The sequence below is a fragment of the Vulpes vulpes genome, chromosome 5 (assembly GCF_048418805.1).
Source record: "Vulpes vulpes isolate BD-2025 chromosome 5, VulVul3, whole genome shotgun sequence".
NCBI lineage: Eukaryota > Metazoa > Chordata > Mammalia > Carnivora > Canidae > Vulpes > Vulpes vulpes.
Window position 1 is genome coordinate 92918500 of NC_132784.1, and position 13402 is coordinate 92931901.

The following is a 13402-nucleotide window of genomic DNA, read 5'->3' on the forward strand; positions in this document are numbered from 1 at the left end:
ATTTTGGTGTTCTAGAATTTGTTCTCAACATTTCCCTGCACATCATGCTCCCCTATTCCCAGACAGCTGCTCCAACAGGACTAGTATTCTTCAAATGCACTGGGCATTATGCTATTCCTTCCCCCCCTGCTATGGTCTCTTCCTTCTACTTGCCCAAATTTTACCCATCAAGGTGGATTTATCAAACTCAAATATCAAATCTTCACAAAATAGTCACTGACTGCATGTCTCTTAAAAGTTTCTGGTGAATACATTTTCTTTAAAGTAAGCTCTATGCACAACATGGGGCCTGATCTCATGACCCCGAGATCAAGGGTTGCATGCTCTACAAACCAAGCCAGCCAGGGACCTCTGGCAATCACACTTTTTGATATCCCCTTACAGTGCTTTACACAGGGTCTTATACAAAGTAGTCACTAATAAACATTTATTGACTAAACAAAAACTGGCTTTATCCATCAAGAGCAAAAAAAGAAAGAATAGCAAAGTTACAGAACTCATTTCTGCTCTTCTGAGTAGTCTAGATTTTTACTACCACCACAAGAATTTGTGTAAGTGGTGAACTGGCAGTATTCTGGATGTAAACTGGAGCTAAAAATAGATTCTGAGAAATTTTTAAGGTTTTTTTGGAAAGTAGAGTAATAAGGCTTGATTTTTTCCAACACGGTCTTGTGAAAGCTAGAAGGTCTGGATAAACAAGAAAGGATGACAGGCCAGAGAGGAGCCTGTGGATCCGGCTGCTGGCTGCGCCTCGGCCCCTTGCCCCACCTCACCTTCAGCCCCGTGTAGAGGTCCCGGTGTAGCCGCTCCATGATGAGCAGCACGGCGATGCTTGAGCCGCCGCCATAGTTGTAGTCTATGACCGAGCCGTGCAGATCCACCAAGCGCTCGTGCTTCGGCAGAGACCTGGTGGCAACCAGAGAGGCCCAGCTGCAACACTCTGGCTCCAGCGTGCACAGCGCGCCACCATGTGGGCGGGAGTTACCTGGAGCACACTCGGCCCAGGCCCAGAGGGAGGGCAAAGAGAATGGCCTCCCCAGCAAGGACGGAGAATTACGGAATCTAGAAATTGACAGCTCTTCTGGGCTAAGGAAGAAGTCCAATGGAAGTTTGAGTCTGAGAAATGAGGAGAGGGGAGAGGACAGCACAGACAGGGAAGGCCTGCAGGAGAGCACATTCCTGGGACCAACACAGAAGGATTGTCTACGACATCTTGGGACACAGGAATGGAGACATGAGGTGTGGTAGCTCTCTGTACAAAATTCCTACCAGGCTTCTGGCTTCTTCTCTGGATCTTTTCCCACAGAGATGAAGGACAAGAGAACCTACCTCATGTAGTGAAACTCCAAAGCCAGGTCATTCCAGTGCTTCTCATCTGGGGGGACGACTGACTTGAGGGCACAAGGGAAGTGTCCTCCCCAGTTGTCACACAGGTATACCACACCGTACTGGCCCCGGCCCAGCTCCTGCCCTAGTTTCGGTTTACCTATAAAGTATGAAGACAGAGATAAGGCAGGAGGAATGCGAACTTGCTGGGCAACCTCCCTAAGATTCTCAGACACACGGGGAGTCTGGCTGCCTTGGTCAGTGGAACATGTGACTCTTTATCTTGGGGTTGTGGGTTCGAGCCCCATGCTGGGTGTAGAGATGACTTAAAAATAAAATCTTGAAGACTGCATGTGAAAAATATACATAAAATGTCGTTTAAAAAAAAAAAAGATTCTTAGACGTGGACCTAGGAGTAGAAAGTCATATTACGCAAGGGGCAGAAATTCTGATGCTACTGGAAAGGAGTAGGAAGTAACCTAACTGGGACGCCTGGGTGGCTCAGTAGTTGAGCGTCTGCCTTTGGTTCAGGGTATGATCCCAGGGTCCTGGGATTGAGTCCCAATCGGGCTCCCTGTGAGGAGCCTGCTTCTCCCTCTGTCTATGTCTCTGCCTCTTTTTCTGTGTCTCTCATGAAGAACTAAAAAAATCTTTAAAAAAATTAACCTAACTGATCTGATTTAAATAAACATCAGTCATGTTGTCCGAACTGTGTAATTAACAGGACCAAATAGACTTTAGGGATTCAAAAACACATGAGGGGATGCTGAGGCAGCTTTGCAAGGAAGCAGCTTTAGCCACTGGGATTCTCCAAGGTGAACATGAGAATGTCAGGTATCTAGAACCTTCTTCCCATTTACTTGGGAAAAACAAAGACTCACGATGTAGCAAGACATCCTGTAAAGAACGGCTTTCCAGAGAAAGGCGAGCCAGGCGTGGAGCGTGATCTTTCCGAACCTTCAACCACAGATCTTCTGTTTTCTCCAACCGACCTGAGTGGCCAGCTTCTAGCTGGGAGGGAAACAAAAAAAAGTCATGTGATTTATCAAGTCCCCAGTTTGGCTTCCTCACCTATTATATGAAGTAATAACAGCTGCTTCCTAAGGGTAACCGTGAGAGTTACACAAGATGTCCTAACATGGCTCAGAGACTGGTACACAGTTGAGATCTCAGGAAATAATAGCTGTTTGTCCTGGATGTAGAACCATTATCTCCACACCCTCCCCTCTACATATGTACACACATACACACCTGCACACACATACACCGAGGGGACAAGCAGATGTCACATAGTTGCTAATCTAGTATGAAAGTTGCAAAATCATCCCTTCCTTTGACTCATTCTTAAAATACTAAGCAACTTAAATAAAATTCCTACCCCTTTATTTTCATTCCGCACTCAGTGAAATGGGGACAAATTAACTGAGTTTCCCTCCATGTTCCCTGGAGGTAGAAAATCTCCACATGAAAATGTATTTTTCTTTAAAGATTTTATTTATTTATTTGAGAGAGAGAGAGCATGTGCACACAAGCAGCGGGAGCAGCAGGCAGAAGGAGAGGGAAAAGCAGGCTCTCTGTGGAGCAGGGAACACAATGCAGGGCTGTATCCCAGGACCCTGGGATCATGACCTGAGCTGAAGGCAGATGCTTAATCGACTGAGCCACCCAGGTGCCCTGAAAAATGTACTGATGAAACTTTTTGTAACATAATATTATCATTTAACAGACAGGAAGAAAATATACTGATGATTTTATAGAAATTATCAAGAGCAGTGGGCAAAATATTCCCCACCGAATAGGTTCTTCTCTCTCTTCCCACATACCCACCTGCCTCAAGGAGGCTGCAAAAGCCTCGTGAGAACTGTTGAGCCGAGTTCGGAACTGGCTGCAGATGCTCTTGGCTAACTTGGAGGCACTAAGGCTCTCGATGGCTTCTTGGGCTACCTTCCTCTTCCACTCCAGCGTGATGGCAGGTGGGCTTACCCACGTGATGCGCTGGATGATCTGCAGGATGAAGTCAGGGAAAACACTCATGGGTGGGAGACAGGAGCCACCAAAAAGAACCAACACCCTTCCTTGAGGGGCTAGCCACATATTAGGAGTAGGCCATTAAGAAAGGAGCCACGTGAAGGCCAAGACTCATCATTCAGGGCTCAGGCCAAGGGAAAGCATCAAAGAACACTAGGCCTAGTCTACATGCTCACAAACCCTCATGACTACGGTCAGTGCCGGGGCGGGGGGGGTGTGTGTGTGTGTGCTGATAATTCCCTTTCTGAACTCAGCATGGAATAAGAGTCACATCAAATTCCAGAAAAGAAACCACACAAATGGCCTCTGGCAACAACGCCTGGTTCTGAGAAAACATTTAGGTTGGGGAAAAGAAAGACTATGAAGAAGCTAGTGAAGGAGGGTCTTATGGCTGCATAAAATTTCATTTAAATGCATCACTTTAATCATTAAAGGGGCAGTGTTCCTAATTATTTCAGAACAGGCATAACCAGAACTCTCCTAAGAAGCAAAACCAGGACAAATGGCTACCCTACACCAACCGAATGTCCTACACACCAGTCGTTATTGGAGTGACCAAGGTTCATGTAAGCCAAGTGGGGGCAGAAAATGTCTAATAAGCTCCACCTGTTTGATTTGCTCCCACAGCATCCTTGTAACCGAGGACCCTGAGTGAAATGTAACTTCAACGTGATAGGCGGCATTTAAGATCTGAAAGACAACATACAAAAGAAAATCAGTATGCCCTGGGTAGAATGGCCGATTAAAAAATCTGATAAATAATATTTACTTAAAGCACAGAGCCCAGTTTCAAGGTTGCCAAATACATCCTTCCATAAATGTGCAGAGTCAATGCAGGTTGATCATCCATTTTGTCTCTTTGGGCCCCTTTATTCGATCTGCACCATCCTGCATATTGCCTTAACTGCAATTTTGCAGTTCACCAGCACCTGTGACAGGCAGTCGTCATGCGATGGGAAAACCAAATAAAATTCAAACTCAGTGGGCAAAAAGGTGGAAGGGAAATTCCTGGCTAAACTGGGGTTGGGCTTACGTGCGGGTTCTATTTCATGTGCTATCTGTGACATGGTGTCTTAGCCAGTCTTCCAGTACCTGTTTGAGATAATTACTGGTGATGTGAATGGAGACATCCTGGGACTTCTCCAGGCTCTGCAGACAGCGTTCCAGGGTGCCCACGAAGCTCTCGCGCAGGTAATCCACCGAGCTGATCAGCTTGTTGGCCACAGCCTGATTGAGCCGAGAGATGATGAGCTCCTGGATCTGCCGGATGCAGCACTTGAGTTCTCTGGTGCCCACTGCCTCTCCGTTCTCAGGGACGATGACATCTACGGGGGCAAAGAAAGAAGCCAGTGGGCTGTGAGGGGAAGGAAGGGCAGGCACTCAGAATAAAGGCCTCTCCCAATCAAAGCCAAGGAGCCACCATGATGATGGCTATAAACACAGAGCTGGCTGACAAATGCTGACCCTCAGCGTGATCGGGGGCCACATGGTCCTCTACTACTCAGGGCATCTAAGAGTACTGAGAAGGAACAGCTGCATCTAGAATGAGCCTATTGATTTTGTCAGCTTTTATGTCACAGTTATAGCACGGTAGGAACATTTATTGAGTGCAGACTATTAGAAAGGCACCATAATAATTTCATGTATGTAATCAAATTTAATCCTCACAACATTGTCAGATGGGGGTTACTGGTCATATTTCATAGGTCAGGAAACAGCCTCAAAGAGAGGACAGAGGGGGCACTGGGAAGGAGATGGTATAGTTAGGAAGTAATACAACTAGCATTTGAACCCAAAGCCATGGACTGCAGAGCCTTGGATCTTTGTAACATTTCACACTATGGAAAAATTCAAGAGTCAGGGATTCAATGCCAATCAATTATTAAATAAAAAGTAAAACTGAAATGTCATTACCACCCTGCTACCTCCAAGAATTAGAAATCTGTTCTGCAAGTCAAAGGACAGAACTAAGGGAAGACCAATTACCTGCAAAAACCCCACTTCGAGAAAGGCACTCTCATGTCTACTGTGGGAATTTAAATTAGTGCTGCCTCTTTGTAGGAAATCTCATAATATCTATCAAAAAAAATTTTGTTTAATCAAACAACTAACAAAAATATCTACATACTCTTTGACCTAACTATTCTGCTTCTAAGAATTGTTTTTCTAGAAATATACCTGCACAAGTCCCAAAGATATGTATGTAAATGATAATGCAGTAGAGTTTGTAATAGCAAAAAAGAAAAAAGAAAGAGCCTAAATGTACATCAATAGGGGTATAGTTAAATAAAACCAGGTGCATCTATTAGAAGATAAATCCATATGTACATTTTTGGGAAGATCTCTAACCTATGAGTTCAGTGAAAAAGCAAAGGGCAGATAAGCATATGAAGGAAAACTAAGTGGCTGGAGGACAGTATCTTTATACCTCTAAGTGAAGTACTATGTATGTAGATATTATCTTTTAAAAAATGCATTTTCTAGAGTATATATGTAATATAGCTGGCATGCACACATTACCTTTAAGATTTGTATTTATTTATTTGAGAGAGAGAGAGGGAATGTGCACACACATGCATGCAAGCACAGGAGCAGGGGGAGGGGCAGAGGGAGAGGGATAACCAGACTCACTGCCAAGCGGGGAACCTGCCATGGGGCTCTATCCCAGAACCCTGAGATCACAACCTGAACTGAAGTCAGACACTTAACCAATTGAGACACGCAGGAGCCCCCAGCATTACCTTTATTTTAAAACAAAAACCAGGGACACCTGTGTGGCTCAGTAGGCTAAGCATCTGCCTTTGGCTCAGGTCATGATCCTGGAGTCCTGGGATGAAGACCCATATTGGGCGCCCTGTTTAACGGGGAGTCTGCTTCTCCCTCTGCTCCTCACCTGACTCATGCTCTCTCTCTCTTTCTCCCCCTCAAATAAATAAATACAATCTTTTAAAAAATAGTAAAACAAAAACCAGTACCAGAAATCTGGCTTCTTAGGCTATGTGGTAGCTCTCTTCTAAATCTACTTGTCATTGCCTCAAGGATCCCCAGAGAGAACTTAGAACAAGGTGAAGAAGCAGACATGGAAGTCCTAATACACAGCTAAGTAGGAAAGTGACTTTGCAAATCCACCATGTAGTTAACCGGGCCAGACGTTTGATCTATTTGTTCTCAGCTCCCCCCCAACACATCTGTGAAACTAACTACTGCATCCCAGGCCCCAGACATGGTACACCTGGTACATAATAAACTACCAAATATTACACAGTCTGTCCAACCTACCTGCTGGCCCACCCTTTATCACATGCACTGTGATGCCGGCGCTGGTGCTCCAGCATCTTAAGTTGGTCAGAAGGCTTCTTAGATCACTGCAAGTCTTCCCCACAGTGGGAATTCACCAAAGAGTTCTCTCTGCTCATCTTTAGAAAGACCTCTAAGAAATAAGGCATCCTGTGCCTGCTCAAGTGGACTCTGCTTCCTCTGTGACGCTGCCATACACCATCATTCACACGCTCATTCACACTCCAAAGAGGTGGTGTACAGAAACTCTCTGTTACCTGTTCTGAGAAGATGATAAACCAGATCCTGTTCTCCTACATCTCCAGGATTTTATTTTATTTTTTTAAGATTTTATTTATTTATTTATTTATTTATTTATTTATTTATTTATTTATTTATTTATGATAGAGAGAGAGAGAGGGGGGCAGAGACACAGGCAGAGGGAGAAGCAGGCTCCATCTTGGGAGCCCGACGCGGAACTTGATCCCGGGACTCCAGGATGGCGCACTGGGCCAAAGGCAGGCGCTAAACCGCTGAGCCACCCAGGGATCCCGATCTCCAGGATTTTAGATGCCAGTCAGAAGAACATAAATAATTGTAATAAAAGAAAATGAAATACGCCAGAAATTTCAGGTATGCGTGAAATGTGGTGGGAGTTCAGACAGATGCGATCACTATTAGCTAAGAAAACTAAAGACACCTTCAGGAAAAATGCTATTTAGAAGAGGCCTTGAAGGGTAGGAGAATTTAGAAATTCACAAATAAAAGACCTTTTGGGTTTAGAGCAGGACAGGAGCAAGCAGCTGGAGGACAGCAAGCAGTCCAGAGCTACTGAAATCGGAATTTGCGGAAGGTGCCCAGGGGGAAACAGGACTGGGAAAGCTGCGCAGGGCTAGGCTGTGGAAGATCTGTAACACTAGGCTAAGAAGTCCCAACTTAGTCTACAGGAACAGGGAGCCAATGCAGAGGAGGTGGAGAAAGGAGAGAAAGATGTCTGGGAGAGCAATACATAATAGCAGGTCAGGCTGACCAAAGAGGAGAGGGGACCAGAATAGCAAAGGCAGAAATGAAATATGAAAGACAATGCATATCGGCTGCTGACGGGATGCGGGCACAAGGGACAGCTAAGAGTCGGAGACCACACTGAAGTGCTGAAACTGGTTACCAGGAGGATGGTAGTGGCAGTGCCTGGGAACACAGTCAGAGGCAATAAAGCACGGAAATTCAGAGTCTGGGCTCAGGATCAGACCGTTAGTTTCAAACTCTCCTTTACTTTTCAGTAGCTGTGACCTTGAGCAAATTACTTAACCTGCCTAAGCCTCAGTTCTCTCATCAAGAAGACGGCAATATGCAGAATCCACATAGGGGACTGAAGAAAAAACTGATGCTAGATCCCATGTGAGAAATTGTGACTAATCGGTCTGGAGTGCTTCGGGGGGTGATCGCAAACATCTCAATTTTCAAAGCCTCCCAGGAGATTTGGATGTACAGCCATGAGTGAGAACCTCAAGGGTAACTTGCAAACCACCACATCACTTTAATTAATAGGTGGTAGGGCTAATGTTCCTGCAGGGAGGTTTATAGAGCAATCAGTATACAAAGTCAGCTGCATCTAAACTTCAGCCCTAAAAGACCCGACTAATCATTTTGGCCCAGTTTTGTTAATAGCCATTCATAAGGGGTGCCTGGATGGCTCAGTCAGTTGGGACCTGCCTTCATCTCAGGTCATGATCCCATGGTCCTGGGATCGAACCTTGTGTCGGGCTCCCTACTCTGTGGGGAGCCTGCTTCTCCCTCTCCCTCTGCCTACCACTCTGCCTGCTTGTGCTCTCTCTCTAGTCAAATGAATAAGATCTTAAAAACAAAAACAAAAAAACAGCCATTCATGAAGAATGGGACTGAAAAGATGACTTTGGGAAATACTCCTAAGCTGGGTTTCAGGAGCAGCCTAAAAAAAAGAACCATCACACACACAGAAAAAGAACCAATAAGGAAGCATGGGCCATGCCAAAGGTTAAAGCCAAGGTTAAAGCATGACTTAGTAACATTTTCCAGCTCCATGAAGTTCAAGGGGATACAGATACAAACTAGAGATTAAAGACCGCTATTAGGATGAACTTACCAGAAGTTGGACTACCAACCCCAGGAAGGAACAACAGTGGAATCTTCCAGGAAGGCCTCTGGCTAAGTGATTTAAGGTTGGGCTCCTACTAATGAAGTTAGGCTTATGAGATTCTCCTGAGTTTCCTTCAGAATTAATGAGACTCGATTTCCAGCTAGAAAAGGGTTAAAGAATCCTGTGGTCCGAGCAGCCCACACCAAGCTCTCTGGGACCTACCTTTAAATTCCATGTTGGCAGCATCATCCAGAAGTTCCTCCTTCATGGTGTTAAGTGTCTCAACAATCATGTCCTTCATTTCCTCCTGCTTTCGGTTGGCAATATTCATCAATGATTCATACAATTCATTTTCCTTTTTTCGAGTATACTCCAGACGTTTGGGAGTGATCTGCAGGTCCCGCTGCATGTCAAAGGCCTGGTTAATAAAGATGTCGAGGCAGTGGCAGTGCACCCGGTTCAGGGCCTTGGCTGCGTCCACCAGATGAGTCTGTAGCACCTGGTGAGAAAATGTGCTCAAGTGTCTCAGTTTCTCACCCTGCTCCACCAACATGCTCTGAGCTTTAGTGTCTTGGCCAGGGACCCCACAGTTGCAGTGACTGCTGCTCAGATAGCCCAGGTCCATCAGCTGGTGATGGAGGGGTGATCTTTCATTCTCTGTTCTTCTGGTAGATGAGGCAATGATCTCCGAGCCCAGCTTCGGCACTTTGAAAAAGAATATGGGAAAGGAGAAATACTTTCGGATTTCCTGAAGTTCTTGCTCATCTCTCTCAGACAGTTCATCTTTGTGGAGTGCATAGGTTATCACAGGCAAGAAATCATTCACCAAGTCACCCAGAACATCCACTGCAGGCCGGAGGCCTTGGCACGGTGCTACCACAATGTCCACATCCTGGAAGGGGAAGGGAGGTTCATATCAGCACTTCCAGGTCAGAACCAATCCAGGGCCTCCCCAAAGTCCCACACTGAGACCAAAATCCAGATCTGTGACTAGGCAGTGGGGCTTCAGTTTGCCCCAATCACTTGTTGCCTCCTTCCTGGGTTCCCAACACTCCCTGCTGCAGCCTAAGAGGCAGACACTCATCTAGAGAGAGTGAGAAAAAAGTCCGTAGAAAGGATGGCAGTCTCTTTAGTCATTTCAGATAAAAAGACTTGAGTCCCAGGCTTCCTTTGTGTTTGGGAACGCACTGATGCCCTCAGATGAAGGGGTAAGACAAACAATGGAATGAGAAAGAATGGATGTGGGAATGATCAGATCGGGATTGAGGCTGCTTGGAACATTCCTCCCATTCTCATCTTTGCTCATACTCCCAGCCACATTTCTAAGGTGGCTAATTCCCAAGCAATCTTCCAATCTCCCTGTGTACACTTGTCACACCCTTAGTCTTTCCTAGTACACAATCTCAAGCACTTTCTATTTCTCCTTTCCTTAATGTTCAACACATTTAGGGATGCCTGGGTGGCTCAGCGGTTGAGCATCCGCCTTCAGCTCAGGGCATGATCCTGGAGTCCCTGGACTGAATCCCACGTCGGGCTCCCTGCATGGAGCCTGTCTCTCTCTCTCTCTCTCTCTCTCATGAATAAACGAAAACTTTTAAAAAATGTTCAACACATTTATAAAATTATTTAAAACCCATTTTTCAGGGCGCCTAGGCAGCTCAGTTAACCAGACACTGGTTAAGTGTCTGCCTTTGGCTCAGGTCATGATCCTGGGGTCCTGGGACGGAGTCCCAGGTTGGGTTCCCTGCTTGGCGGGGAGCCTGCTTCTCCCTCTCCCTCTGCCTGCTTGTGCTGTCTCTCTTTCCCTCTCATTCTCTGTCAAATAAATAAAATCTTTTAATAAATGAACAGACAAATAAATAAATAGTCATTTTTTCCCCAATACCCTGTCAATGCTTTTGAGGGCAGGGACCATGTCTACCTTATTAACTGTGGTAAACTCCAGTGCTTAACACACAGTCCTCAATATTGTTGAATCAATCAAGCAACAAACTAAGCCAGGTTTGCCAAACATTATTACCGTCCTATTCTAAAGGTTTGAAGGTATCCCAAAGTCTTAGCCACCTAAGTCTTGGTAATATAATACCTTTATTTTCATGATCACTTGGTATGACAGAGACTTAGGTTTGCCCATCCAATACTTAGCCTCTGCATTATCAGGAAGGCAATGGCCTTTACAGACCAGGCTGAAAATAAGTTGGGCTTTCAGGAAAGCCTTTTCTCTTTTCTTTCTTTCTTTTTTTTTTTTTAAGATTGTATTTATTTATTTGACAGACAGAGCATGCACAAGCTGGGGGTAGTGGGTAGAGCCAGAGGGAGAGGGAAAAGAAAGAAGGCTCCTGGCTGAGCAAGGAGCCTGACTGCAGGGCTTGATCAGTGGACCCCCAGAGCTACTTCACTATCCTAGCTTCAGACTTCTTTCATGTGTGGGGGGGTGGGGGGTGGAATTAACTTCTATCTTGTTTAAGCAAGCCCACTTTTCTGATTGTCTGTTACATATGACCAAACCCAATCATAACTGTTATAGCCAAGATCCTAAAGTGAGTTTCAAGTATGATTTTTGGTTTAGAAACAAACCTCTACAGGTCATTTTATAGCCAATAGTTTTTACTTTGTGTTCTACTTCTTTCCTGAGGATCTTGAGGCACTTAAAGAGCATATGGTTCTATCCACTGCATAGGTTGTTCATCTATATCTTTGAAATAGTCTACTCTGCCTAGCATTCCAGACCTAAAGGTCAATTTGGAAACTCATGCCTGTATCACCATTGTATGCACACCAAGTGGGATGTCTTTAGGGATCTACAAACTCAAAATCAATCCTCCACAGAATTCAAGCACATTTTACAGAGCTATAAAAGAATTTAACACAAACTGTCAAAATTGTGTCCTTAACATTTATCAGATGTTGAAAATGTACTTATTTAAAATGTAAAACATATGCAATTATTTCTTTTCTTTCAGACTCATATTGTTTTCATTCTTTATTTAGTATTTTTTATGAAAAAAAATTTATTTTATTTTTTTTAAAGATTTATTTTTTTTTTTATTTATGATAGACATAGAGAGAGAGAGAGAGGCAGAGACACAGGAGGAGGGAGAAGCAGGCTCCATGCCGGGAGCCCGATGCGGGACTCGATCCCAGGACTCCAGGATCGCGCCCCGGGCCAAAGGCAGGCGCTAAACCGCTGAGCCACCCAGGGATCCCCCCCAAAAAAAATTTAAATAAAAACCTAGGACCTTTTCCTTTTTGATCTCCTTCCCTAGATAAGTAAGAAAGGCTGGGAAATGCCAGCCTATTGTTTCATGTACCGTGTGTGTGTGTGTGTGTGTGTGTGTGTGTGAGAGAGAGAGAGAGAGAGAGAGAGAGAGAGAGAGAGTCTCCCATCCCCAAAAAAGCTTTAGAAAGATCTCTTTTTCCCCAATAAAGAACCAGTAAGTTTAATTCTAAGGTAGATCACTTGTTATTTAGCTGGCCACTCTGAACTTCCCAAAGCTAAAAGTGCTTTTAGGATCTGATCATCTCTAATTTGAGCTAAAGATCCAGCTACTTTCCATCCAAGATTAGGCCAAGAAGAAATCTGCTGTTTCATCTAAGCCTTGAATTGCATGAAATGTTTTCTGGTTGGTAGACAAGTCTGACACTCATCCCACTGTTCAAAACAAACCTCCTTTCACTACCCTGAGTCACACTGCTAGAGTATGAATCACTTCATGAGGCATATTCAAAAAGTGGGTAAGAACTTTTAAGGCTTAGAGTAGAACACGCAATTGCCTAAATTCCAATGTTACAATACATATAATAATTTGATAAAGACTAGGAGAGAATCCTAAAAAATGAAACATTACAGTAAGGTAGAGAACTATAGGTGAAAATGTTTTTTAAAATATTTATTTTAAAGTTGCAAACCAGGGCACTTGGATGGCTCAGTTGATTAAGCCTCTGCCTTCAGTTTAGTTCATAATCTCAGGGTCCTGGGATCAAGCCCCGCACTGGGGCTCCGTCTGCTTCTTTCTTTCCCTCTGCCTCCTCCTTACAACTCATGCGCGCAAGCTCTCTCTCTCTCTCAAATAAAATCTTTAAAAACAAAAATAAATAAGTAAAGTTACAAACCATTTTTAAAGATATAAACCGGGACGCCTGGGTGGCTCAGTGGTTGAACGTCTGCCTTTGGCTCAGGGCATGATCCCAGGGGTCCAGGGATTGAGTCCCCATCGGCCTCCCAGTGAGAAGCCTGCTTCTCCCTTTGCCTATGTCTCTGCCTCTGTGTGTCTCTCATGAATAAATAAAGAAAAACTTAAAAAATACATATATAAATCAATCTAATTTATTACAGGAATATCAAGAGAAGAAAGCCTAAATAAGCAAACCAAAATAAGAGGTATTTTCTAAATAGAAAATTTTCAGGAATAATTTTGTTTGCTTGTTTATAACAGATTTCCTTAAAATTCTTTGTTTAATGTTTTATTTATTTATTTGAAACAGAGAGTGAGAGAGAAAAAGCAGGAGTCAGGGGGCAGAAGGAGAAGGAGAAGCAGGCTCCTCACTGATCAGAGAGCCTGAAGTGAGGCTCAATCCCAGGACCTCGGGATCACGACCTGAGCTGAAGACAGACAATCAACTGAACCACCCAGGCACCTCAATTTTCTTAAAATT

The 13402-nt window shown here is 44.3% G+C and overlaps 1 protein-coding gene across 1 annotated transcript in view; it reads right to left on the reverse strand.

The window, feature by feature from the left end:
* Positions 1-13402, reverse strand: part of DSTYK (dual serine/threonine and tyrosine protein kinase) — a 50301-nt gene that overhangs the window by 9989 nt on the left and 26910 nt on the right. The window contains exons 3-9 of the mRNA XM_072759423.1: positions 8969-9638; positions 4447-4679; positions 3961-4044; positions 3154-3330; positions 2208-2337; positions 1330-1486; positions 774-906 (exon numbers count right to left, since the gene is read on the reverse strand). Coding sequence (XP_072615524.1) covers positions 774-906; positions 1330-1486; positions 2208-2337; positions 3154-3330; positions 3961-4044; positions 4447-4679; positions 8969-9638 — 1584 coding nt within the window. The remainder of the gene's footprint in view (positions 1-773; positions 907-1329; positions 1487-2207; positions 2338-3153; positions 3331-3960; positions 4045-4446; positions 4680-8968; positions 9639-13402) is intronic.